The 24,501-nt window shown below is 37.4% G+C and overlaps 1 protein-coding gene across 1 annotated transcript in view; it reads right to left on the bottom strand.

Annotated features, from left to right (window-relative positions):
- The window catches only part of ajap1 (adherens junctions associated protein 1), a 45,768-nt gene that overhangs the window by 2,862 nt on the left and 18,405 nt on the right, over nt 1–24,501 (bottom strand). Inside the window, exons 2-5 of the mRNA XM_086158946.1 lie at nt 15,796–16,550; nt 2,346–2,433; nt 1,976–2,218; nt 476–610 (exon numbers count right to left, since the gene is read on the bottom strand). Coding sequence (XP_086015072.1) covers nt 538–610; nt 1,976–2,218; nt 2,346–2,433; nt 15,796–16,550 — 1,159 coding nt within the window. The 3' untranslated portion in view covers nt 476–537. The remainder of the gene's footprint in view (nt 1–475; nt 611–1,975; nt 2,219–2,345; nt 2,434–15,795; nt 16,551–24,501) is intronic.

The raw sequence follows: 24,501 nt of genomic DNA, 5'->3' as shown, positions 1-24,501 counted from the left end.
CAAACATCCTCAAGACTCTTTCCTCTCTCTATATTACCTGCAGGCTATCTATTCCTTTTAAAATCTGGGTCAATAGCAGACGTTACACCTCCCCCTGGGCATCTAGCAACATTGTTGGGCCGGAGCGAGTGTTTAACTTTCACGCTTTGAATTTCAAATGCGGCCAGTTCTGGCATGAATAAATCCATGAATAAAAATATGTTACAAGCCAAGTGACAATGCCCTTTCACTCCAAGAAATTTTAAAAAACAATTTGCTATTAATGTGTAAGACAGGAATGCGGGCATATTTCTGCTACATTAACACAACTAACAATCCTTGACACTGCACAGAATTAGATTGTAAGCTGTGGAAAATGTAAGAACCATAATTTTGTCACAAACAATAAAACATAAAAATATGTGAGTATCACCACAAAAAAATGGTTAGGTCTCTGGTATTGTCTTGCTCGGCAAGAAAATGGTCATGTACCTACCAGAGCAGGTATTTAGGGAGTCTATCTCACCCACTTGAATTCAAGTTCAGGTCTTCAACTCATCAACAAGAGATCTCAAACCATTTCTCTGACACGAAGGCCACGGGAATCAGTTGCCTTTCAGTGGGTGAGGGTCTGCGGGATAAGAGAGGAGCAAGTAGAGGGTCATCTGCAATTCTTTTATCACAACATGATAGGTTTCATACTCATATCCAATCTGTTAATGCCTAGTGATGGTAAAAATAATAATAGTAATGGCAAAAAAGATTCTTGAAAGCTGAATGATGACTTCATTAGGTATTGCAAAATGGATTCTATGCAGGATGAACACCACTTCTACCGTTTCTATTTACTGCTTGTGCGATGGTTTTGGTCAGACGACCACAAACAGATGGCCAGCAGCAATGACATGCTGAGAATTTGATGTTTAAACCTTTACATTCATTACAAGCTATGCTGTCACTAAAAGTGTGAAATGCCACCAGTGGACAGTCCTCTTTACATTAAATTAATAATTCAGGATGCCTCTGACTATTTGTACTAGATGAACGATCCTCTGCTTAGTGCCAGCATAATGAATCTGTCGCAGGGTTCAGATACAATAAGTAACTGTGACCATCTTTGCTTGCCCAGCAGCTCAGATGACTGGTGTTGTTATTCACTCAGACAGTAAATGCTGTCAAAACTTCACGAAGCCTATTGTCAGACTGCACATACAATGATTAAGGTATAATACCACAACGGACAAGAATTTTAATGTAAGACACGCCTGCCGTGTCAGTTTAAATCATAGAGAGCAACACGTCTTTATCCTCGCACAAAAAAAAGAGCATTTAAATTCTGAGTGAAATACAAACACACCAGTGACTCACCAGTATTATGTCCTTGCCAGTTCTACCATAGCAAACAAAAAAGACTGGCTTAGTTGGTGTTTTAAAAAGGTACAATTATTTACCCGTCTGCAAAGTCAAAAGATGTAAGAATTATCAGCTAGACATAAAAATTGTTCTCTAGAGATGTCCATCCCAATTGATGCATGTCTGTCAACTGATTCACAACACGACAACAACAAAATCCCTGGTAGATTTTAATTTTTGTTCGTGGTTAAACTATTGAGAGAAACACCATTCATTTTGCACTTAGGGCATCAGGAACATGGGGGAAGAGTGAGTCAGTATTCAACAGCGTTAAAAGCAACCAATTTACTTGGGGATTTTCTCAAAATGAACCGAAGCTCAGCAAAGTTCAGAGAAGTGATGACAGTGTGAGGAATTCAATTGCCCCTTGAGAAGACGGTGCTTTTAGCAAAACTCATATTTTAATTTTCATTATTTCATGTTTTACCGAAGCAATTGTAAAAACACTTAAATGATTACTGGAATAGAAGCTTATAATTCTTATTGTTTTTCATAAAATGGGCCACTAAGCATAATCGATGTATTGTCAACATTGGCTTTGCTGACAAACTTAATCCAATTCCAAGTGCTTCAAAAGACATACCTGTTTCCATTGTATGCATTCTTGTACACGGGGGTCTGCTGGATCATCTCATCCGTATAGATGGGCACGGCAGTCCGAACGCACTCGTGCGAGCACTGCAGGCTGTCATTATAGGCAGTGAAGATGTCCACCTTGCTGGGCACCCTGGCTGGGGTGAAATCTGTGAGGTTTTGGCAGCTCTCTTCCTGCTGGTGAATCTTTCGCTGATGGCTATTGTGGCGACCATTTCCAGACTGTGCACAGCTACAAAAACACGCACCAAAGACAAGAAACAAACATAAAATCATACCTTATACCTTTGCCAGCTTTCAGGATTGCAAACACAAAACAAGCATTCCTCACGAGTACAAAGTAAAGGAATCTTTCCTACCAGTTTTTAAGGACGAGTGTTGTGATCAAGGCTGCAATAACCATTATGAGAGACACAGTGATTGTGATTATCTGGTGGATTGCCAAACCTGAAACACAGGAAGAATAAACACAGGAAGAGAACATTACAGTCTATTTGTTCGGGACAGAAATTGTCTCATTTCAGTTACTTGCCGCAGAGTGACATGCTTTACCTCACCTTTTTTTCCTCTGTATTTCATACCCATTGTGTAAAACACCAAGGTCAGCCAATGAAAAAACTATGTGATGATGAAACATAGCATTGCCCTTGTCATTTTACTCAATTAACAACTAAAAAAAACAATTCTTGCTTAAACAAACAATACTTATATGTTGCAGATACATTTGTTTAGCTTTTAATCTTGTATGACTTTTTTCTTGTGGATTTAATCCAAAAGTTTCAATTGGAGTATTAAGTGAAAACAAATTCTTACACATTCTTGTCAAATAAAATGTGTTAAAAATGTTATTTCATAGATTCTGCTTTGGAAAGCAAGAAGAAGACACACAAAACCATTACAATTGCTCCTGGGAATTAGAAGGTTGATAATGTTCCTCTGAAGAAGACAAATTAAAATTACTGTTCCTGTGTAACAAATTTAAAATGAGCAGTTGAAATAAGAATATTCAACCAAATATGCCAAACATCATTCCGAACAGTTCCTGGAACCACAACAATATGCAATTAAGTTTATTGGAAATTATTTGTGATAGAGTGGAAATAAAACTAGCTGAATATAATAGCTATTAGACATAATTGCAAAGAGAAATTCCAAGTTATAAACCAAGTTGTTTCAAAGAACTTCTGGTGACCTGTTACATTCTATGGAAGAGCTGCTTGAATTTAATATATGTAATGCATGTAAAACTGTATATAGCTGATACAGTAACAATTCGAGAAACATTTGAAACCAACAGCTTATTTTCATTGGAGAAATGAGGTGAATTAATTGATTGAAATTAGTTAATTTTATGTGCATGTGTGCACCTCTCTGGTGTATCACTAAATATTAAAAGCAAATGTATTTCTTCAAATCCCTAATATTCACTACAGAAGCCTGTCCCACAAATATGTCCTTCAGATACACTGTGTGTCCAAAGTGAGGATTAGTTAATGCCTGTTGCAATGAATTGCATAGTTAGCATGTGTTGGTGGGTGATAGAGGACACCATGACATATTGCAGCAGGTGACAAGCTAAAGGGGAAAAAAAAAGAATGAGAAAGAGAAGGCCGTCATGATGAAAATGCCCATGTGGGCTTTATACGTCTCACCTCTCAATCAGCCAGCTGCCTAGCTGTTGATCCAAGCCAATTTGTCTTCTGAAAACTCAAATACAAGTGCAGCACAGTCATTTTGGGAAAGCACACATCCTCTACACTGTCTGGACAGCCTCCTCTTGGATAAAAAACTTCAGTCGGCTGGGGCATGCAAAGGCAGTCCAGGTCAACCTTGGATTAATGATATCTGCACCTAGCTCAGGGAAGCCTTCCCTTCCCTCCGCAATCAGAGTCCTTTGCCATGGAAAAGGCACATTAACTTATCTTGCAAGTCATTTGCATTTCTCATATATCCTCTAGTCTCCCTCTCTGTCTGATGTCAACACCGTTCAGGGTAATAAATTAACATCTGGCCAAGTTCAGACACACTAGATCTCAGCCCTGACCTTGATCAATCACTAAGAATTATTTCATTTTAAATTGATGTCTCAAAGAGAAGAAGCGTATTCAAGGCAGATGGTTTCCAATCAAACCCTGGAAATTGCCCTTTAAAATAACAAAAGATGAAATCACACTGACATGTTAAACACTATGCCCTATCCAAAGCCTAACGTCCTTAGGCAGTCGGCATAAGGCAGTCAGTAAAAGTTATTGCTAAATGCAAATAGAGATGATGAAGTCTGTGTCATAATTTACTCTCTGTGAACACTAGTAATGATATTTAGCAGCCCCACTAGTGTGGGATATTATAGCAGGGAAATCAGGTGAACTCTTCTAATGATGTGTGTACTTCACCAACACGCAGTATATCCTCAGGCCATTAAAGACCAATGAATTATAAAGCGTTACATCCTTCAGCTGCCCCTGACAGCAATGATAAAATGAAACAGACATTGTGATGTCCAGCAACAAAACACCAACATTAAGTCCATTATAACCTAATTTTCAGGGCACTAGGTTTAAGGGTGAAAGAACAATAGAGCAGTTAATGGCATGGGTGACACATCAGAGTGTAGGGCATTGCCAGTTCTATTTCAATCCAGAATAGCCACCTGGGGGGAGGAAAGTTTGGCTTGGCAATGTAAAACTCATCGGGTCCTGGCAATCAGGATGCGAATAATTCAAATAAATAGAAATAAATAATCACCCTTGGCGGTCGTCTTACTTTAACAGGTAGCGGTTCCTTTTTGGGGGGTGAATAGATACAGTACATTAACAGTGAGAGACAAACAAAGGGGCAGAAGCATATACAGAGGACAGTACACATATACAATGACCTATCTCATTTTTTTTTAAAAACATTTAGAAAATTGCCACGTTTTCATGCATTTGACATGATCTGAGTAGCTACACATTTGCAATAATATCATTTTACATAGAATTTAATACATGAGAAGAAGCATCCAAATTTCACTATTCCATCTGTGTGTTGAGCATATAAAACAACGTGTTCACTTTTTTTCTTTTGGCATTGCTTTAACTTGTCACCTAAACATTTGAAACAGCATCCATTACTCACAGGCAATACTATGACTTCAGTAATAACTTCCCTGTCAACAGTAATTCATTTCAATACTTTTAATATTACAGGCCACACAATTCTTAGGGCTCATTGTGTCCTTCAACATCAAAAGCTGAGAATCTGCACACGCATACGGGTGAAATGTCAGGGTAATTGCCAGAAAGAGTAGTTAAGATTTCAAATTAGCAGTTTGTTTCTGTAGCATATGAATCCATAAAATATATGGCCTAATAAAATAAAAAAGGTAGAACTTGGCTCAGCAATGCATAGCATCTCATCTATAAAGAGGTCATCTTTGGTGTGATGTATTTGGATGAGCTTCCCTGTTTTTTGCAGTCAGGGTATGTGTTTCATTTCATAAATAAAGAACTCATATCTGGTGTGTACAGAATTACAGCAGTGGGAGTCTTTGCTGCTATAGGATGTGTTTCTATCTTCAATGTTAAAATGCATATCCAATAGTTATGGCAATCTGTTACAATGGATACTACCCATTACCAAGGGAGGTAATATTACTACCGAAATGTACTTGTGAGGCACTAATGCCCTACTAGTTTGAAATGTTGCTCCATCATATGAGAACTGAAAGAGAAATCTTAAAAACGACCAGTTTTCAAGGTGTTCAAGATGTTTCAGCTCTTTCAAATGCTGTTTCACACAGCTGGTCAGTGTTCTAACCTTTATTCTTTAATACTTTGTTGATAATTATACTGGTTTTAGAGATGTGACTGTTAGCACATACCAAATGGCTGTGTAGATTTGGGATGTTAGTTGCTGTCTTTTGATTACTGCCATGTTGGTATTGCACCACATATATTCTTGCTTTCCGACATCATCCATCCATCTATCTTCTTCTGCTCATCCTGTACTCGGCTACCATCGGTCACCAGTCAAACAAACTTTTCCCAATTAACCTGCATTTTTTGGACTGTGGGAGAACCAAGTGGAAATCCACGCAGACACAGGGAGCACAAAGGTCAGAATCGAACCAGCACATAAATGTAAACTTTCTGTGGATCTGATTTGTTCCGTGTTGAAGTTTTTTTTTCCTCAGGAACTGTTCATTGAGGCTTCTGAGATCACCTGGACTCAATGGTTCCAAACATTAAAATATTTTTATTCCAATGCTTTGAGAGGATCTCCCCCTGCATCACATTTTTTACTCCTCCACCCACACACTACACTTGTCAAACAGCTACTGACTCACATTAGTAGCTGATGTTCCATGCCTCTTTCCTTTTGCACAATAATTCAAGTTTTTCTTTAACTGAAAATGTGAATCAGGTATGATATATTGTCTTTGAGATTGTAGGCTTTCGCAGTGAAAACTTACTGAAGAAACTTTTATAATCATTTTGAAAACAAATTATGGGCAGCACAGTTGTGCAGTGGTTTGCACTTTCAGCTGCTGTTTTAATTCTGTTAGGGAGCCTTACGATGTGGAGTTTCCCATCCTCCCCATGTCTGCTTGGGTTTCTTCCCACAATCCTGAATTGGCCGTACACGTGAATGACAGAGTGACTGCTTGTACGTCTCCATATGACTTATGAATGAGGGAGTTAATGGTTTTATGTCTCAATACTTTGCCCTGTCATTGACTGGCAACCAATCCAGGGTGCACCCCGCCTCTCACCCAGTGACAATAAGGATAGGCTCTGGCCTCACTGTGACATTACGTGTGTATAGATAATGAATAAATGAGTGAAAATAAATTACAATTTGTCTTGTAAAGAGTGAAAATTTAAGATGGAAATAATTCAGGACATTATTTTTCTCTGAAATGAGTGTTCTGTAAGTTCCTTGCATGCCAAAAATGATTGCTTTAGGCTAAAGTCTGGCAAATTATGTTGTGAATCAGAGATGTGCTGATAACACAACACTCAGACCTAAACAACAACTCCACCTCTCCTCATTAGATACAAATAAACGTAACGAATGCTTACCAAATTTCTTCATTTACACTTAATGCAAATGTATATTGTGTCATAGTCAAAAAAAACTCTGCAGAACAAAAAAATGCTGATGCTGAAAAGAAAAAAAGCAAAGCGGTATAACACAAAATACAAACTATGGAACATTTGTATACACGAACAATGGAATATATGTATTCTCTGTTCTCTACCTTACTCATGGGCACACAAATGGATAGCCCGGCATTTTACATCTTGGAACATACCCAACTGTCTTATTTAATGCATTCTCAGATCAATGGAAAAAATATCTATAACTCAGAAAGAAAAAAATGAGGATGAAAACCAGTATGTAAAGAGGATTAATTCTTTAAGTCATGGGTCAGTATTAGGAGGTCAGTCAGAGAAAAAACACAAATGTTAGTCGGGGGGGATCAGGGAACAAGAGTCACAGGGTTCATGATAAGCGTGTGTCTGATGCAAAAATACGTCTGGGTATTCAGTGAGAGCTAATCAAGTATTGTTCAAGGATCACACACAACCATGGAAACATAAAAGGGCTTGAAGTCTTGAAACCTACTGTAGCGTGTATTGTTTGTAGTGAGTGAAAGAGAGAGAGAGAGAGAGACAATGAAGAGATGCAATAAGCAGAGCCGGGGATCAGAGCAGTGTGAGGCACGTAGTTAGCAGTGAGCATTACTTGTAAGTAAATGCAACAATCCAAGTGTAAAAAAACACCTCTTCGTCACAGTCACATTTACAGCTCATAGGCTACTTTGTCTGGTCTTTGGCTGGATTGAACTATTCTGTGTTTACTTTTTTAAGACGCAAATCCATTAAAACTATCCCGATAAAATAAGATTATTGTAATGTCCATTTTATAAATCAGTTATTTAGTTCCTGTTGGTCTTCACGCGTATAGTTACTTTATATGGGGGGAATGAAGAGCAAGTTTTCCTTCCCTTCTCAATACGATCATGTTAATTCTTCAGTCTTGTGTGATAGCTGTCAAACAGCTTTGGTAACCATTACCATGATCTGTTAATGTGAGCTATACTTTACTCAAATCAAAGTATAATGACTCTGAAATAGTCACAAATGGTTTATGCATTCCCTATCTAAAACACCTATCCTGTAGCCACGAGAGGGCGAGTGGCAGAGTTCACCCTGGACCCCAGTTGATCACGGGGCCACATAGTGAAAAAAAAACAATCATCCTCATATTCACATATCTTTGCAGTTTAGGGTCTCCAATTAACATCCTGCAAGATATTTACAAAGGTGGGAGGAACCTGGAGAACCTGGAGGAAACCCACCCAGACACAGTGAGAGCATGCTAACCAAATGTTCCCCTGTCGGAATCTTGGTCCCCATTATGTATTTGTCAAATATAATATGAAAAAAAGGCTCATAATCAAAAATATTTCCATCCATCAAAAAGGAATCAGGAGAAGAATGCTGGAATGTCAGCATAGTACACATACAGGTATACATACATGGCAGGATATGAGAGAATGAAGAACGCATGAGCAGCCAACCAAGGCAGTGTCAGAATATTGAGAAAGGCAGCGACAGTTGGGGTTATAGCAGGGAGTGCGAGCTGAAACTGGCAAGGATAGAAATGAAAAAACAATGAATGAAAATAGCAGAGAATGGAAGAAAATAACATAATGAATAAAAACAGGGAGCTATGGAGGGAATCATCACAACAGTGCGCCACCAGATCCAAACAGGTCTGTCAGATCTAATTCCAATGGGGGTTCCATTTCTTCCATACCCAAGCCAAGTTTCATGAAATTGGACTGTAATTTCTTTGCACAATTCCACCAACCTATTGCTTTTTTATAAATCATTTGGTGTTCTTTTTTTTCTGTTCTCCTTTTCAAAGATCCGTCCTGAATTTAATGAGTTGACCAGTGCTCTTGCCCTTCCACAGGTTTCATGAAAACAAATGGACAAACAAAAAGAAAGACAAATGCAATAACCTTGGTGAAGGTAATGATGTGTAAAAATATAAATTGAAGACAGTTTGTCCACCAAAGGTGTCCTATGTAATGATGCATTAAGTTGCCAACTCTGGACAAATGAAAGAGAAGGGGATATGAATATATGAAAACTTTGTAAAGAAAATATAAAAAAAACAATAGTTATCATATAACAGTGTAGTTAAGGTTTTTTCATTACATGTGTGAGTATGTTACTAGTCTATATGTACCGTATTAGGCATCTGCGATAAAGTTCTGTTTAGAGCTAAAGGACTCTACACCTTCATTGTGTTGGAATAAAACCTCTCCAAAAATGTAGAGTAGGTCCCTCATTTGTCAAGTGTTGCTACTGCACCTGTACAATACTTTGAAATGTGTAAGGTCATATTCAGTTCAACCCAGTAGACTTAATGCAATGAGCGAGTGTACATCCCCAAGAAGCAGGAACCTGAGCAGGATGCATTGGGTGATGATGTTGGGCTGATGTTAGAAATTGTCAATTAAGTTTGGTGTCAGAGTGTCAGTGTATGCTGATTTCCACTGAGTCACTAAGCAATCTAAAACCTTTATTGAAGAGGAGAGTTTGAGTGAAAGAGTGAGAAGAATGGGCCGCACAGTGAGGAGAGACAAGTTGTAGAAGTAGGCATCGGATATAATTACTCCATATGTCTTCTCACTCATTGTCAAAGGCCCCACTGAATAATTCAGTCAGACGGGATCGAAAAGCTAAATCGGCCAAAAAAAAGGGGAGGGGGGGGGCTCTGTTTTATTGTTTCTGAGGTGACATCCTTCACCAGAGAATACACCTGTGTGCTTGTGTATCAGAGATAGTAAAGGAAGCAATATAGTGCATCCCCTTAACACTGTACAAATGGAAATAGCTGTGATTTCACATTGGTGGAAAAACTGTCCCGCAAAGGCAGCTTGAACAACAATCCAAATATCAGTGGACCTTCATTTTGATGGCAGGCCATTTTTTAACAAAACAATATTTAGCTGAATCCATGTACATGAATAAACATGCGATATTTTGGAATTAAATGTTTAATTTATATATATATATCATTTGACTCCCCTGTATTCCAAACAAAATACAACATCTCTTATTCTAAGACAGAAAAATTAAACTCACAAATAAAACACGGTCAGCACAAATTCTAAGCCGTACTTCTTGATTGACATGAATATCCGCTGTATTCGGCGTAGTGTGTCAGTCAACATCTGCACTTATTTTCCTTTAGGCAAATGTGTCAAGCCATGACGAAATTGTTGAGCAGTGGAGAAACAGAAAGTAAAACAGCATCTGCTCAGTTTGGCTTTTCATCTCTTCTTGGCTGAGTTTTCTGTAAATAAGGGAAAGGGTGTGTGACTCTGCATGCCTGTCACCATACATCAGCATTTAGGTTCAAATTTAATGCTAAGGAAAAGGAGATTCATGTTTGCTTGTTTCACTGTTACAAAATGCATTGCCATGGTAACTGGTGGGAAAGTTTTTCCTTTTTTTTTTTCTTTTTTTTGCTGCTATGCATGTCTCAACCCAACCCTTATCACTGGTTAACCATTTGGTCGAAATACTGCAACATGAAGTTCACTGAGCATGTTTCTAAAATAACATTGTGAAGATGCTTAAAATACAATTTTTGAAAGTTTGTTATAGTTTGCTCTACAGTTGATTTAGAATTTTGTTCCAATCATTTATGGGATACACTTTCCACAAATCTATAGTGGTGTAAATTGTTGCCAGATTCATCTATTTGATTGGCTACTACACTAAAGTACATCTTCTATCATTATCTGAATGAGCCAAGACAAAATTAAGCTGTCTGTGTATTGTAAATCAAACACTGCTGCCCTGACATAAAATGTCAAGTCATGTCAAATCTACAAATCATGACCTGAATCTATTCAGCAATGTGCAACACACCGATGTCCAATATCAAACAAGCCCACTGGATTCAGAGACAAACCTTACATGACTGTTCTTGTATGTTTCATAAAGAGGATGACACATACTGTCATTCCTGACATTTAATTCTATCATTACGACCATCAAAGCTTAAATGGCTGCTTTAAGGAAAGAGCAAGGGAAGGAACATCAACAACGATCTTTCTATGGTGTCTGGTGGCAAATACTATATTACATAAGTCTGTAAGCCTCCACTCGATGCTTAGTCAACACAAACTTGCACTGTGTAACAGCATAGGACCATCTTAGGAGACCCCCATTATTCGAAGTGGCTTTCCTGATTGCGGTTTTAATCATCTCATATCCATAATGGAGCTGACAACTCCATCTGTGTGGAGTAGAGGCGGGGTCACGGCTATGAACAGCACAATCACTGAGAACAATCAGTGAGCATCTGGAAGCACCACAGTTATCACACTACATCCCACTACACCTCCTTGTTTGCCCACACCTCTTGCTGTGAACGCAGGATCAACAAGAGCCATCCAGTAGGCACTAAGCACCCAGTGTCCACTCAGTTCAAAGTGAAAGTGCACACTGATGTAATGATAAGTAATAAGATAGTAAGATTTGGTGAGTAAAGGTATGATTGCAGAATTATGGTATTTGTTGTGTGGACAAAGAACAATAACACCGCAAAGATACAATAAATTGGGATTCTGAGAGAAGCACAGTTACATTCTGCAGAAAGCAAGTTTGTTGTATCAGAGTATAAGTGATGTAAATGACATTGTAATTTAAATAATATAATGACTGATGAGGAGGACTTTTTTGTAACTTGGACTTCTGTGTAAAAGTGAACCCCGGTTACACTCCTTGCCCCTGCCAAATTAGTTTTTACAATGTTGATTAAGCCTTTAACCAGCAGATTAATCTCTATATCTACATCAAATCTATATTTCACACAGGGAGCATCAGAAGTGGTGTGTTTTACATTAACCAGCAGTGATTGGCTTGCCGGGGCTAAACACAGTACTAAAAGAGCCGGCAGCAGCTTAGAAAGTTAGGGAATAAAAGAGGGTCACAGCATTCACAAGAGCAGATGCGGTCAAAGAACAATTTGCGGGCAGTGAACATAGACACATATAGAAATGACTAAAACGGCCGCATTATCTTGGACAGGCTGGTATTTCTGCACCATATGAATGGAATGCATGTGCTAGCATAATAAAGAAATTTTAAAATTCAATCACCGTCACTTCACAAAAAGAAAGGCAGGTGTAAAACTGTAGCTGTAACTTCTGCTAGAAAGTTGGTTGAAAGTCCTGAACAACAAAGAACATTTGTTGAACAAATGTGCAGAGACATTACTTTTTGGGAGAAAAAACAAAAGTCTCCAATGCAGAATTAAGATGTAATTTTAAACTTCACACATTTAAACAGTCTTCACAATGGAAACAACTGCTTAAAAAAATCCTATTATCAAAAGCAGAATGTATTGCAAAATGTTAGGCAGTCTCCAAAAAGTAAAAAAAAAAAAAAAAAGACATTCAAGATTGACAGTGACAACATACCCCCATGTTCAAACAGCACGAGACAATTGCAGGCATGACACAAACATGTCTCAGACAGGGAGATATACTATTAGTTTGCACTTGCACTGGCTGCATAAAGTATTCATGAGTCAAAGTGGTCTGCCCATTCATTGCATAGGCGAATACACAATACCATAGCACAGTTACTAGCTGCCTGTCAAATCATACCAAATACATTTCTGTACTCTCGGGACCGAAGCATTTATAATAAATTTGTAATGATACATCTTCCCTTATATCATCATTTTCTTGGTGAGGGTATAATCTCCATTCAGAATCTGAGTCCGAAAGAATTGATTGGGATATTTTTCCAATTATTTTCACATTTCAAATGAAAAATGATACATTATTAAACAAATTATTACACATCATTTGACAGCCCAGAATTGATACAGATGCGTGCCGCATCTTTGCTGAAGATTATTATGACAGCTCGGAAGCTGTAGTTGTTTGGCTGTCATTGTCAGGGTGTGTTCTTCACAGAGGTTTGCTGAGATGTTTCTGTTGCAGAAGTTTAATTAAAGATAGCATTTTTCCGCATTTTAAGCATTTTGAATACACGCTAAAACTGTTATTTGGGAGACATTCATTCATAGACATATGCATTAGTGGTTAAAGTCAAATTAAAAGTTGTATAACAATACCTTTGCTATATAACAGTGTCTCATTTTGTTTCAACTTAGTTTGTAATAAAAAATAAATGCCTTAAAATGCAATGTTCTAGAGTTGCATGTTTTCTGCCCCTTTTGTGTTGAAAGGAGAAGAAAATTACCATGGAATTATTCAACACATTTTCCTAAGATAGTAAACACACTTACTATCTTAGGAAATATTTAAGATTCAAAATTCTAAATTCAAAAGTCTTTCCATGCACACAATTACATTATCATGCTACGTTGTACATTTGAACATGCCTAATTCTCACTCCCATAAGCTATAATGACTTCTTGGTGGGTGACAACTCTGTGAAATGTAATTGCTTTCACATGCATGATTTTGGGATGCTGCATTAATCATTTACCCCTTTTTGCTAGCAAAACCAATCGCCTTAAATTTCACTTGTTGAATTATTGTTATAGACTTACTCATACTATAATGAATCATAAGACACACACAGAAATCCAAGTTTTATTATCAAATAAGGTCAGATAACTAATTAACAGTGTTGAAGATAATCAATGGGCAGCACGCTGGCATGGTGCAGTGGTTAGTGCTTTTGTCTTGTAAGAGTACTCATGGTTCAATTTCAGAAAGGGAGCCTTTTCATGTTCCCCCCATATCTGTGTGCGTTCATCGCAGTCCAAACCATGCAGAAGGTTACTTGGAGACCTCCCTACTCACGTGACCCTGAGTGCATGATAAGCAGTATAGATTATGAATTTAAAATGATCAGTTAAAGGAACATGTTTATTTTTTTTTTTGTCCTGGTTCAGGTTTGCCACAGCAAACCAACATTGAGTGAATGTACCCATAAACATCATAAAAGACAAGAAAAGAAGAAAACAGAAAAAGACATTTCTTTTGTAGCAGTTACATTTCATCAGTAATCTAGAGTTGTTGCTGTCTGTGAGGTAATTATATCTTGCCTTGAGGCTGACATCGGTTAATGTTTTGTGAAGGCAAAGGAAAGTTTTCTACAGTTAAGTTCTAAGGCTTTGCTTTGAAAAGTGATTTTATTCATCTGTTCTGATAATACTGTCCTTTTACTGATGAATTGGAAGAGTAGGACCTTTTTTCCCTCGGTTAAATGTGTTTTTCTGATTTTATCCAAGATGTACTATCAAGCAATGATTGGAATCCCAAGTAGCTTTGTGATAACCACTAGATTAAGAGAAAACTAAATGATCAAATAAATGCTTATTAGAAAACCCTTTAAGATATAAAACCAATAAACGTGGTACCGAATGACAGAGTACATATATCCAATCTTTTATTTTTCATCTCTTCAAGCATAACTAGATGTTTAATTGAAAATGGCTGTGAGTAACTAGCCAAGCTAATATATCTGAGTTCATACACAATGTAATTATTTTGTTTGTTTTTTATTCATAACAATCAAATGTCAAATTCATTTCATCAGCATAAAATCAAGGCCCATACATCTGTGACTTACATGACATATTTCATTGTAATTGAGTAGGCTGTGGCCAAGGACTTATGATCACCCTAACTGTTCCCTGCTTAATTTTATGACATTTATATTAATGCACCAAATGGGAAAAGTTCAATTAGCATAGTGCTTGTTCATAAGTTGTTAAACATGACTTATGTTTAATGACTAGGTGTATGGTCCATTTAAAAAGCAGTATTCCTCATGGACTTAATGAAATGGCAAATCTAATATGTCTGGCTGGAAGGTTTGTGTCCAAAGCACAGAGAGACTTTCCATAAAAGTCACATACCTCCACGTATAGCATTTAAGGCTGAAGGGCAACAATATGATAAAGGACATTCTGCTGGAATCCAGTTTTATAAAGCGGTGCCAAAAAGGATATTATCAGCGTAGATCGTTACACATGTGTGAGGAGAGTAGGGAAAAAAAACTTTCCATCGTAACAAGAAAAAGAACAGTCTATTGATGACAATTACTTTCTATTTTGTCTGTTTTAACTATGCGTTCTTCAAATTCCAGTACAATGTGGCCTTTGCCATTTTAAATCTGGATATTTACCAGTACCTAATTCAAGGCTCACAATAACTTACTTGTTTTTTGCATTACCACCCCATTCCGCCACCGTAAGTATTTGCTTCACAAATAGTTTTGGAAATGTACCATCATTCAGCTCTATAGGCTTTTATAATTAATTTGATAAGTAATATTATGAACACAAATAAAGACTTCAAATGGAATTTTTAGGGCTGCACAGGCAGTTTAGTTTTAAGCTAAAGGTAATAACTTGACCTTTCTTTGAAAACTGAACACTCCTTTCATTTTGATTTGAGTCTGTCAAATTATGTGTTCATCTCTAAATGGATCCATTGTTACTTGATAGAAGCCTCTTTTGGAATTAAAAAAAAAAGGTTTCTATATTTATACACACTTGTCTGAGTAGTACAAACATTATCATGTTCCATATTGTGTTTCACCATGTGAAAGACTATCTGGATAAAATGCTATTGTAGCATTGGCTATGCTACACAATGATATTTGGACTGAGTGTCTTGGCAACATGTCACTAGATGACTGATGAGTCTAAAAAGCATCAAAACAAAGGCATCTTTCATACAAAAATGTTTTCATCCATATAATTATGATATACTTAATTCTCAACAGTTGCTGTTTTTTGTCTTACCTGATGTTTCTCCATATGGCTTTGGTTTGACTGTCACCGCGATGCTGTTAGTGGCCTTGGTGGTGCTCAGCCTCTTGGGCTCTGGTGTGGTCACCACAGTAAACGTCCTTTGGGAAAGCCTTGTTGTAGTGCTCGTGGTGGTAACCACTGTGGTAGATGAGGCCCTGGTGGACAGTGTAACATTGGGCTCTAATTTGCCATCATCATCTATACTATCGGTCCCTGTGGGTCCCCAGTCTATAAATCCGGCCACTGTTGTAGTCCGGCCCTCCTGAGACTTATCATAGCTGTCCCATTTGAGTTGCCTCCTGGCTCTGAGCAATAACCTCACTGTGTCGCCTCTCTTCCCACTGAATAAAGGTGCTGGAACTTCCGCTTTTGCAGGGTCGCCTGTCTCCACTTGAGAGTATCTCAACCGACACTCTTTGCATGCTGCTTGCCCTTTATGCAGTGGTTTCCGATGCTTTTGACCCTTGATTTTGGGCCCTATCCCTGCTCGACTGTCTTGTGTTAGAGGGGCAGGGATCAGTAACCTGCGGGCCAGGGGGCTTACTGTTCTCCAGTGAAGCTTATTGGGCATGTCCCATATTGGCTGCAAGCGAGGCCGCGAGCGAGTCACTGGTTTAGGCATGAGTTTAATTCCCAAACCTTGACTGAGGGGGCTGCAGACAGAGAAGTCCAGGGTCATGTGGGTCATGGCCAGCAGTATCCACACCCGGTGCCCCACAACACCGCCTGGCCTCACAGCAGACGGACTGCAGAGAATGAAGAGAGTTAATGAGATTCATATCTGAACTATATGTTTAATTCACACAAATCATGTTTCCATTATCTCATACAGTACGTTGTAGTCAATTGTCTATTGCAAAGATTGACATCTCTACTTATTCCCCTTACGCATCTTAGGTAAAATTGTTCTCTACCCTATCTCAGTTAAGCTTCAATAGTTATAAGCACCACAGAAAGGCTCTAGAATGACAGTATAGAGCTCAGACACAAAGTAAATGTAAAACATGAAAAATTATGGACTCTGCTTTTAGGTGTTTGGACTTATCGTTAATATTACAGATTAATATCAATCTATTGATGATTATACCAGCACACAAAGTCAGGCAAGGTTTACCTAATCATCATATTCTGAACTATCTCTCAAAGACACAAAGTCATCTGATTCCCTAAGGGCAATTTGATTATGCACAGCAATGATCGGGAAGGTGGCACGCAGTGCTGGCAGCATACCCAGCAGGACAAGTCTTCACCAATTTTGCGATTGCATTAACTTATTCAACAGTGAGGGAGCTCCCAAAATGCCCTTTGTCACTATATTATCTTCCACTTTGTACAACAACAAGATGGCAGTGAGACTGATATACTTGCTCCCCAGGCCAGGACTCTTCAGTGAACTGATTTGTGGGCAACCTTCAGTGGCCCCTGGGAAAAGGCTACACATTTATTGAACCTCATTATGATCTTTCTCCCATTTCTGCCATCTTTTGTGAAATTAAACTCATATAGAAGAAGATAAAAAAAGGAATCTAGATAGATGGAGGGTTGAATGGTCTGTCAAAGGATGAATATATGAACCTTACCACTTCAAGTAGTAAGCAGTAGTTTTCAGTTGTGACATTTGACAAGAAATGTCACTTATGTATTTATACATATATATACCCTGTGGGAATGCTAGAATTACTCCCATGTTAAGTGTTGAAATGCATAATGCTGTGGGTCTTGAATTTATTGTTTCAATATTCAGAAAGTAGACGCACAGTCCTCATGGCAAAACGTAGTACGCTCTGCCTTGTGGGACTCAAATACTGAACTGTCCAGCTGAAAAGTTGCCCTATCCAGACACAGTTATTTCTGTTACGTTCCATTTTTTCATTTAAAAATTAAAATGATGAAATAACTTAAGTTGTGGTTGTGTTACCCCCTCACAACTCTTCTTAAAATGAATTATATAAAAATGTATGTTTGGACTGAGACCAAAGGTCTTATGAAGCTTTTGATTTTTTGCCTGGTCTCACTGTCATACAATGATTTGCCATTTGTTTGGCATGTTTAAACATGATAAGCATAGATAAAACATAGATAAAAAAATAAATGAAAACAATAAATAAAAACATTCTGAGACCCTAACCCTTTATATCACAGAGACATGATCAGTAGACAAATGCTGTATACAGACAAAGTAAAAGGAGTAGTATCCTAAGCGAAAGCAGACAATGCTCAATGTAAATTTCACCAAATTTTAGTTTTCATATGATGCAGGTGAAGTTCATAACAAATTTGAGCTATATTGTGTATATATTGTGAATATTGTGTATTTTGTATAAAGTAATACACAATAATATACACGTATCTTATCAGCACTAACATTTAGAGGAACTTTGCTGTAAATATGGAAAAACTGAGCAGATATTCCGCTATCGGGTCAATCCTAATATGAGCAAATCTCTGAAGACATACTCATTGATTTCCAGGAATGTACTGTATGTTACATATATGTGTTCTTACATGAATCAATTTTTCATCAATAAGGGGATTTACAAAACTATTTACTCATGTTTTTATTTAATGTTCTTTGTCAGGGACAGCCAGTAGAGCTGGTGGTTAAAAGTATTGCGGATTATCCCTCACATGAAACAAAAATAGTTTGAACTGATCTGAACTTCAGGGCCTATTTAGGGAAACAAAACATAGGTGTGTGTGTGTGTGTGTGTGTGTGTGTGTGTGTGTGTGTGTGTGTGTGTGTGTGTGTGTGTGTGTGTGTGTGTGTGTGTGTTTGTTTTAGCTTGTCTATTTGTCTATTCTCAGTGATGTGACATTTTGTAAAGTGACATTTTGAAATCTCTTACACAGAATGAGTCAAAAGGTGAGGCATTGCTGACAATGAAACATTAATATTATTATCGTTGTTTTATAAGCATAGAGAATCAATCATGAATCACCTAGAACTTTGTACACAAATGCACATACCATCATTTTTTATTGAATTCAAGAAAAGTCATTTTGTTGACAGCAAATACATTTCTCTAAATAACAAAGCTCAATAACTAAAAAAAACCTTACAGGCGATATGATTCTAGCAAGAACAAAACATGGTCAAATACACAGGCAAATAATGTCTTCTACTGTTTATGGTTTCACAACTTACCTTCCACTCTCAGTCTAATGGTCTTTGACATCAATATAATTGTAAGTTTACCACACAGATGGCAAATAAAGTACAGTAATCACAGAATAAACACAGCAGATTGCTCTCTTCTAGGAAGGCATGTCTGGTGTCCCATTTTATGAGCACATGCTCGATCATACCATTATTACTATCTTCAGTATAATGTTAAATCCTAACAATATGGTTGGAAATCCCTTTGGTGGTCGACGTTCACTGATTTTGAGCTCAGCATCATAAGGCATAGTGATTATAGATGCAGTCTTTAAGAGGAAAACATGTTGATGGATTTTTGTGTTAAACCACATTTAACTGAAAAATTGGAAATAGGAAAAGCATGATTTTCATACAATTACCGTATAAGAAGGAAAGGAGAAAATGCAGTATTCGGGAACTTCTTGTGACCCAAAAGTCAACTTATATGTACATCAGTCTTAATATGCCAAAGTCATTCCTTAGCCAGGCAAATCAGGGAATAAAATTACTTTATGAAGCTATGGAGATACATATTAATTAGTATGTCTGTTGGCCTGAAGGACTTTAGGGCCCACTGAGGAGCTGCTGGAATGATATTATCCAGAACTTATCATTTGATGAACGAAGCCACAAAATTTCTTGGTGTGCACTGACACATCATGTACTTTGAAATAAAATAAATATACGTAATAAAAAATAAATAACAACACACACAAACAACGAAGTTCTAAGCTATTCTGTGTAATATTCCTTTTTATCCTTTTCCATACTGTTGCAACTTTATGGAATGATTTCATAACCTTCAATTATATTGGATACCAAAATCTGAGGGAGACTTAGAGAATGTCAGCTTGTATAAACCTAAACTGAAAAACCCTTTATCAAACTCAACAAAATGTGAACGTCAACAAAAAGGTGATGTAAGAGTATATGTAAGCTTTCTGAGCAATACAGTTGGATTATGTATCTCAGCCTAAATATGAAAAAGCACTGGAGGACGGTTGACCAAGCCTGACTTCTCCCTCTCCTCTGTGCCAGTATAAGCTGTTCTATATTCAGTAAATCTACTTCCAACTTATTCTTCAGCTTCCCACAAGTAGACAGCTTCTACTGTCAGGGGTTTAGGATTAGGCTTTAAGAGACACTCCAAACGAAACACATGGACTTCATGCTGAAGTACCATTCTGTAGTACATAATTAAGATTTTATGTTTTAAGAAAAATGTTAGCATAAAATTCAATCGCTGCTTTATAAAGTTGAAGTTGTAATGTACGTGTAAATGTGCTCCGTGTGTGTGTGCAGCGTGATATACTACAATTGTATTTAGATTCCAAGATAAAAAAAAAATGTCTCCTGAACAATTATCACCTAGGGGTAGGAGGGGAAGACATCAAAAAAATATTTAAAACTTTATAAAACTATCATTGATTTTATATATAATATATACATATATATGTTTATAACTAGTTTATGTTGTTTGTAATGTAATGTAATTTACTTTGTTCTGTGTTGTCCTCACTGAATCATTTAGGTATCAGTAGGCAACTTTTAACTGCTGTAGTTTTGTTCGAGTGTATCTGAAGTACACAAGTAGAGTTGACTTTTGTCATCTGTGTGATGGTACTCTCATCTGTTTTACTGTAGAGAATATGTATGCATTACATTTAACCAGTACACTTCAGTTTGACTAAGTACTGTGTGAGGTTAAAATGGTTTTGCTGGATGGACACCCAAGCTGCAGGGGGATTTCCCAGTGCTACACTAACAGCAGAAACTCAGAGTAAAGTGCTACTTGGTCAAAATCCAGGCTGCTGATTTGACATAGTGTGTTTGCATGTGTGTTTCCTATGTAGTGTCCTCCTGAACAGATTATAGTGCCAATTACATGAATCACTGTGAGATCATAGTGATGTCCTTTGTGACACATTTTTAGATTTATACCAAACAATAGACGTTACTTTCTCTCATGCAGACAGCGTTATTTGATAACATTTGTAACAACATATTGTCCAGACCATCTCAGTGTGATCTGTATACCAAAATACTCCTAGTGATACTCCTCCAAATATACCTAGTGATACAATACATTGTGATGGAAACATGTTGAATAATGCAATATCACCATGGATAAAACACATTCTACTAACTTAAAGGGGCTAAGTTGGATACATTTCAGTTAAGGTTAAGAAATATGAAAATTAAGTAAACATAACTTTAATGATTAAAATTCTGTGCACTCTAAAAAGCTGAAAATGAAGTTGTTGACCTTGATGTGATCGTGAAGTTTGGTGATTTAGTATATCCTGGATTTCCAGAGTTTTCAGCACATATTTGGGGGCGGCGTGGTGCAGGAGGAAGAGCAATCTTCTTTGGAACTGTACATTCCTGGTTCGATTCTCGCCTCCTCCTAGCGTGTTGAAGTGTTGTTGAGCAAGACACTGAACCCCTAACTGCTGCGCCGGTAGACGGCAGCCTATTGATCATCTATGATGGGTTAAATACAGAGAACGAATTCTCCCTTCTTTGTCTTTTGGCTTTTCCTTTTAGGGGTTGCCACAGCGAATCAACTTTTTCTATCTTACCCTATTCTCCGTATCCTCCTCTCTCACACCAACTACCAGTCATATCCTCTCTCACTATGTCCATAAATCTTCTCTTTTGTCTTCCTCGAGACCTCCTGCCTGGCGGCTTCAATTCCAGCATCCGTCTACCAATATATTCACCAGAGAACGAATTTCCCCAAGAGGGATGAATAAAGGATAAATTATCATTATCATATCCCAGTTTATGTTGGAACAAACAGCAGGAATCTGGTGGTAAATGACTTTCACCTAAAGCCTTCAGTTATGGCTCAGTGGACAGAGTGTTCTTCTGATAATCAGAGGGTTTCTTTCCCAATCCCAAACAGAAACGGTAGAGACTTCTTCAAAGTTCCACTAGACATGATTCTGAACCCCTAATTGCTCCTGACACTGCACTACTGATGTATGACTGAACTCTCAAATGTCACTTTGGATAAAAGTTTGCAGTGATTTAAACTGCACCATCATTAAATAATGTGAACTGCAAACTAGTGTTTGTCAATTTTTGATCGCTTATCAAAAATGGTAAGAAGCACAGTGGTGCTCTAAAAGTTGGAGAAGAGGGCTTGTGAGATCACACATATGATCTCTGAAATGACCAAAGCGCCTGCTACTCAGCTGTCAGTTGATATTACTTCTGTTGTACAGTTGCACTGAATAGTTTCCAAGTGAGAATTGGATCAGGGGTTTCTTGGCAAAAGGAGGTTACGCTGTCAGTGTCAGAAAATGTGAAAACTGAGTTTACTTTGCAGTAGGTATGATTTACTTTGAGGTAAATATACAGTATATGAAGCACAAAAATAAGGATGAATAGATTTAAATTCATCAAAAACTTTTAAGGTTTCTGTTGCCTTAATTTTTTGAGGTCCTTTTGGGTTTTTGTGTTGACAGTGTGCTATGTCCGTCCTGCCTGAGGTCTTTGCTGATATGCCTCGGAGAAACAGGTTTTTCATTCAATAAGAGGATGCTCCTTGGAATCTTGTTGACATATGGAATAAACAATTGGGGTTAGAACTATTGTTTATTCACTAGTCTCCCTGGTTGTTCTCTTTCAATCTTTCACAATGTATAAATTGACCCATATCAGCATTTGAGGCTTTCTATCTAAAGCAGCAAAATTACTTACACCTTTTTAATGGCATTACACTTGCTCTCCTATGTTAAACGTATAGGGCAAACCCAAGGGTTTCATGTGGGGATGTTGTAATTAATCTGAACGTAAGCCACTGACACCAAAAGGCTGTCTGTAATATACATCTGAGGCATAGCTGTGTTTGTGACAATTCAGTGGAAGCGTTTGATTTTTTTCAGGGTTTGATCAAATATCTAACTTCTTTAGTTACTCTACATGAAACAGATAGTCTTTAAGATGAACACTACAAATGTCCGGGCAGAATGAATTACATCCCAGCAATTTTGGAACATGGTCTTGAACATACCCTTTATTGCCAAACTGAAGACACCAGTAGAAAGCCTTGTAACTATGGAAAAACATACATCTATAGTGTGTGGGGATGTTATTATGTCAAGCGTTGCCAATGTGTTGAACGCCATGGAAGCCTCGACAATCAGCATCATCACCAGTCTTGACCAAGCTTAAGGTGGTTGGGTTTCAGTGGGAGGCTGAAGTTTATAATACTATACTTGATTGCGCGATAGTTCAACTCATCCTTGTCCAAATTGTTTTTGGAGAGCAAAATAGCGAGAGCACCATCATGACTCTTTTTCTAAAATTGACAAAACTAAAACTTGATGCTATAAGGCTGTTTCTGTTTAGATCCAGTAGTCTTCCATGTGTGGCTACTACAGACATTAGCATTACAACAGGCTGCCTCTTTGTCATTAAGTTCAAATTAAGTCTTCAGAAATCTACAACCATTTGCTAAGTTTGTGCAACAGCAGCAGCTCGTCCATGCTCCATTGAGCATGTTACCAAAAGCAGAGAGCGTGTCCATACAAATTAACTTAAGTCTGACCAAAATCGTGACAGCAGTGATGAGTTTCATTCCCGTACATTTATTTATTAATTTGTTTTCTTTTAGAATTTTTCAATTGATTTAAATTTAGTTTATTTTTGTGTTATGAATTTTTGTTGTTATTATTAGTAGTGATACTTTTGTGATTGTGTTTGTTGATTGATTAGTTGTTGGGTTTGTCTGTCTATCACTCTGTCTGTTCAGTCAGCATTTATCAAAATAAAAATGAAATAAACGAAACGAAATGAAGTCTAAAATTAAAGAATACCTAATTAAATAAAAATGTTGAAACTATATATATTTGCTCTTTTTTTCAACAAAATGCAAACGTGAGACTTGAAAATGATTTTGTCATACTGCTTTTATCAATTTGTTTAATGAATTTTGCTCCGAAAATGTTGCGGAGTACCACCCACATTGGAGAAAGTGGATTTAGAGTAATAAATATGCGCTAAATTAGCATTAACAACCGTCTAATCACTTTAGTCTAATCACCATGTTATGCGTTTCTGGCCAATTACAGTGGCATTTCATCAGAGAAAAAAGAAAACATTGCATTCCTTGGGCTCAGAACGCGTCCAGCATCTTGAAAAAGAAGACCAATGGCCAGTATCTAAGGATTCTGCTCTTCCCTTGCAAAAGATGAAAGTACTTGAGAGTTTTATATGCAGCAGTTCTGCAAACTATGTGCCAGTGGGGCACAGATAAGCAAAGAAACAAAGGACAGGATATAGTCTCTGAAAAGCAGGCCAGCTTTAAAGTCTTTTCTGAAGCCTATTTCGAATGCTTCACTGACCCTCAATTTTTTAGTAATCATCATAAGTCAAGCTTAACAAAAAGGGGGCAAAACAGTTTAAACATTAAAGAAGCACAACCTATATATAAGAAAATCTCTATATTTAGATCAATATTTCCTCCTTGGAGTCTGTATAAATTATTGTTACAGGTGTACACTGACTTAATAAAGGATTCTTTGAAGGTTGGTACCTTAAATCATGTA

Source organism: Fistularia commersonii, chromosome 14 (assembly GCF_037954325.1).
Source record: "Fistularia commersonii isolate RoL2024-O1a breed Wild chromosome 14, RoL_Fcom_v1.0, whole genome shotgun sequence".
NCBI classification, from domain to species: domain Eukaryota; kingdom Metazoa; phylum Chordata; class Actinopteri; order Syngnathiformes; family Fistulariidae; genus Fistularia; species Fistularia commersonii.
The sequence above is the reverse complement of the archived record's forward strand: the minus strand, read 5'-3'. Positions and strand labels throughout refer to the sequence as shown.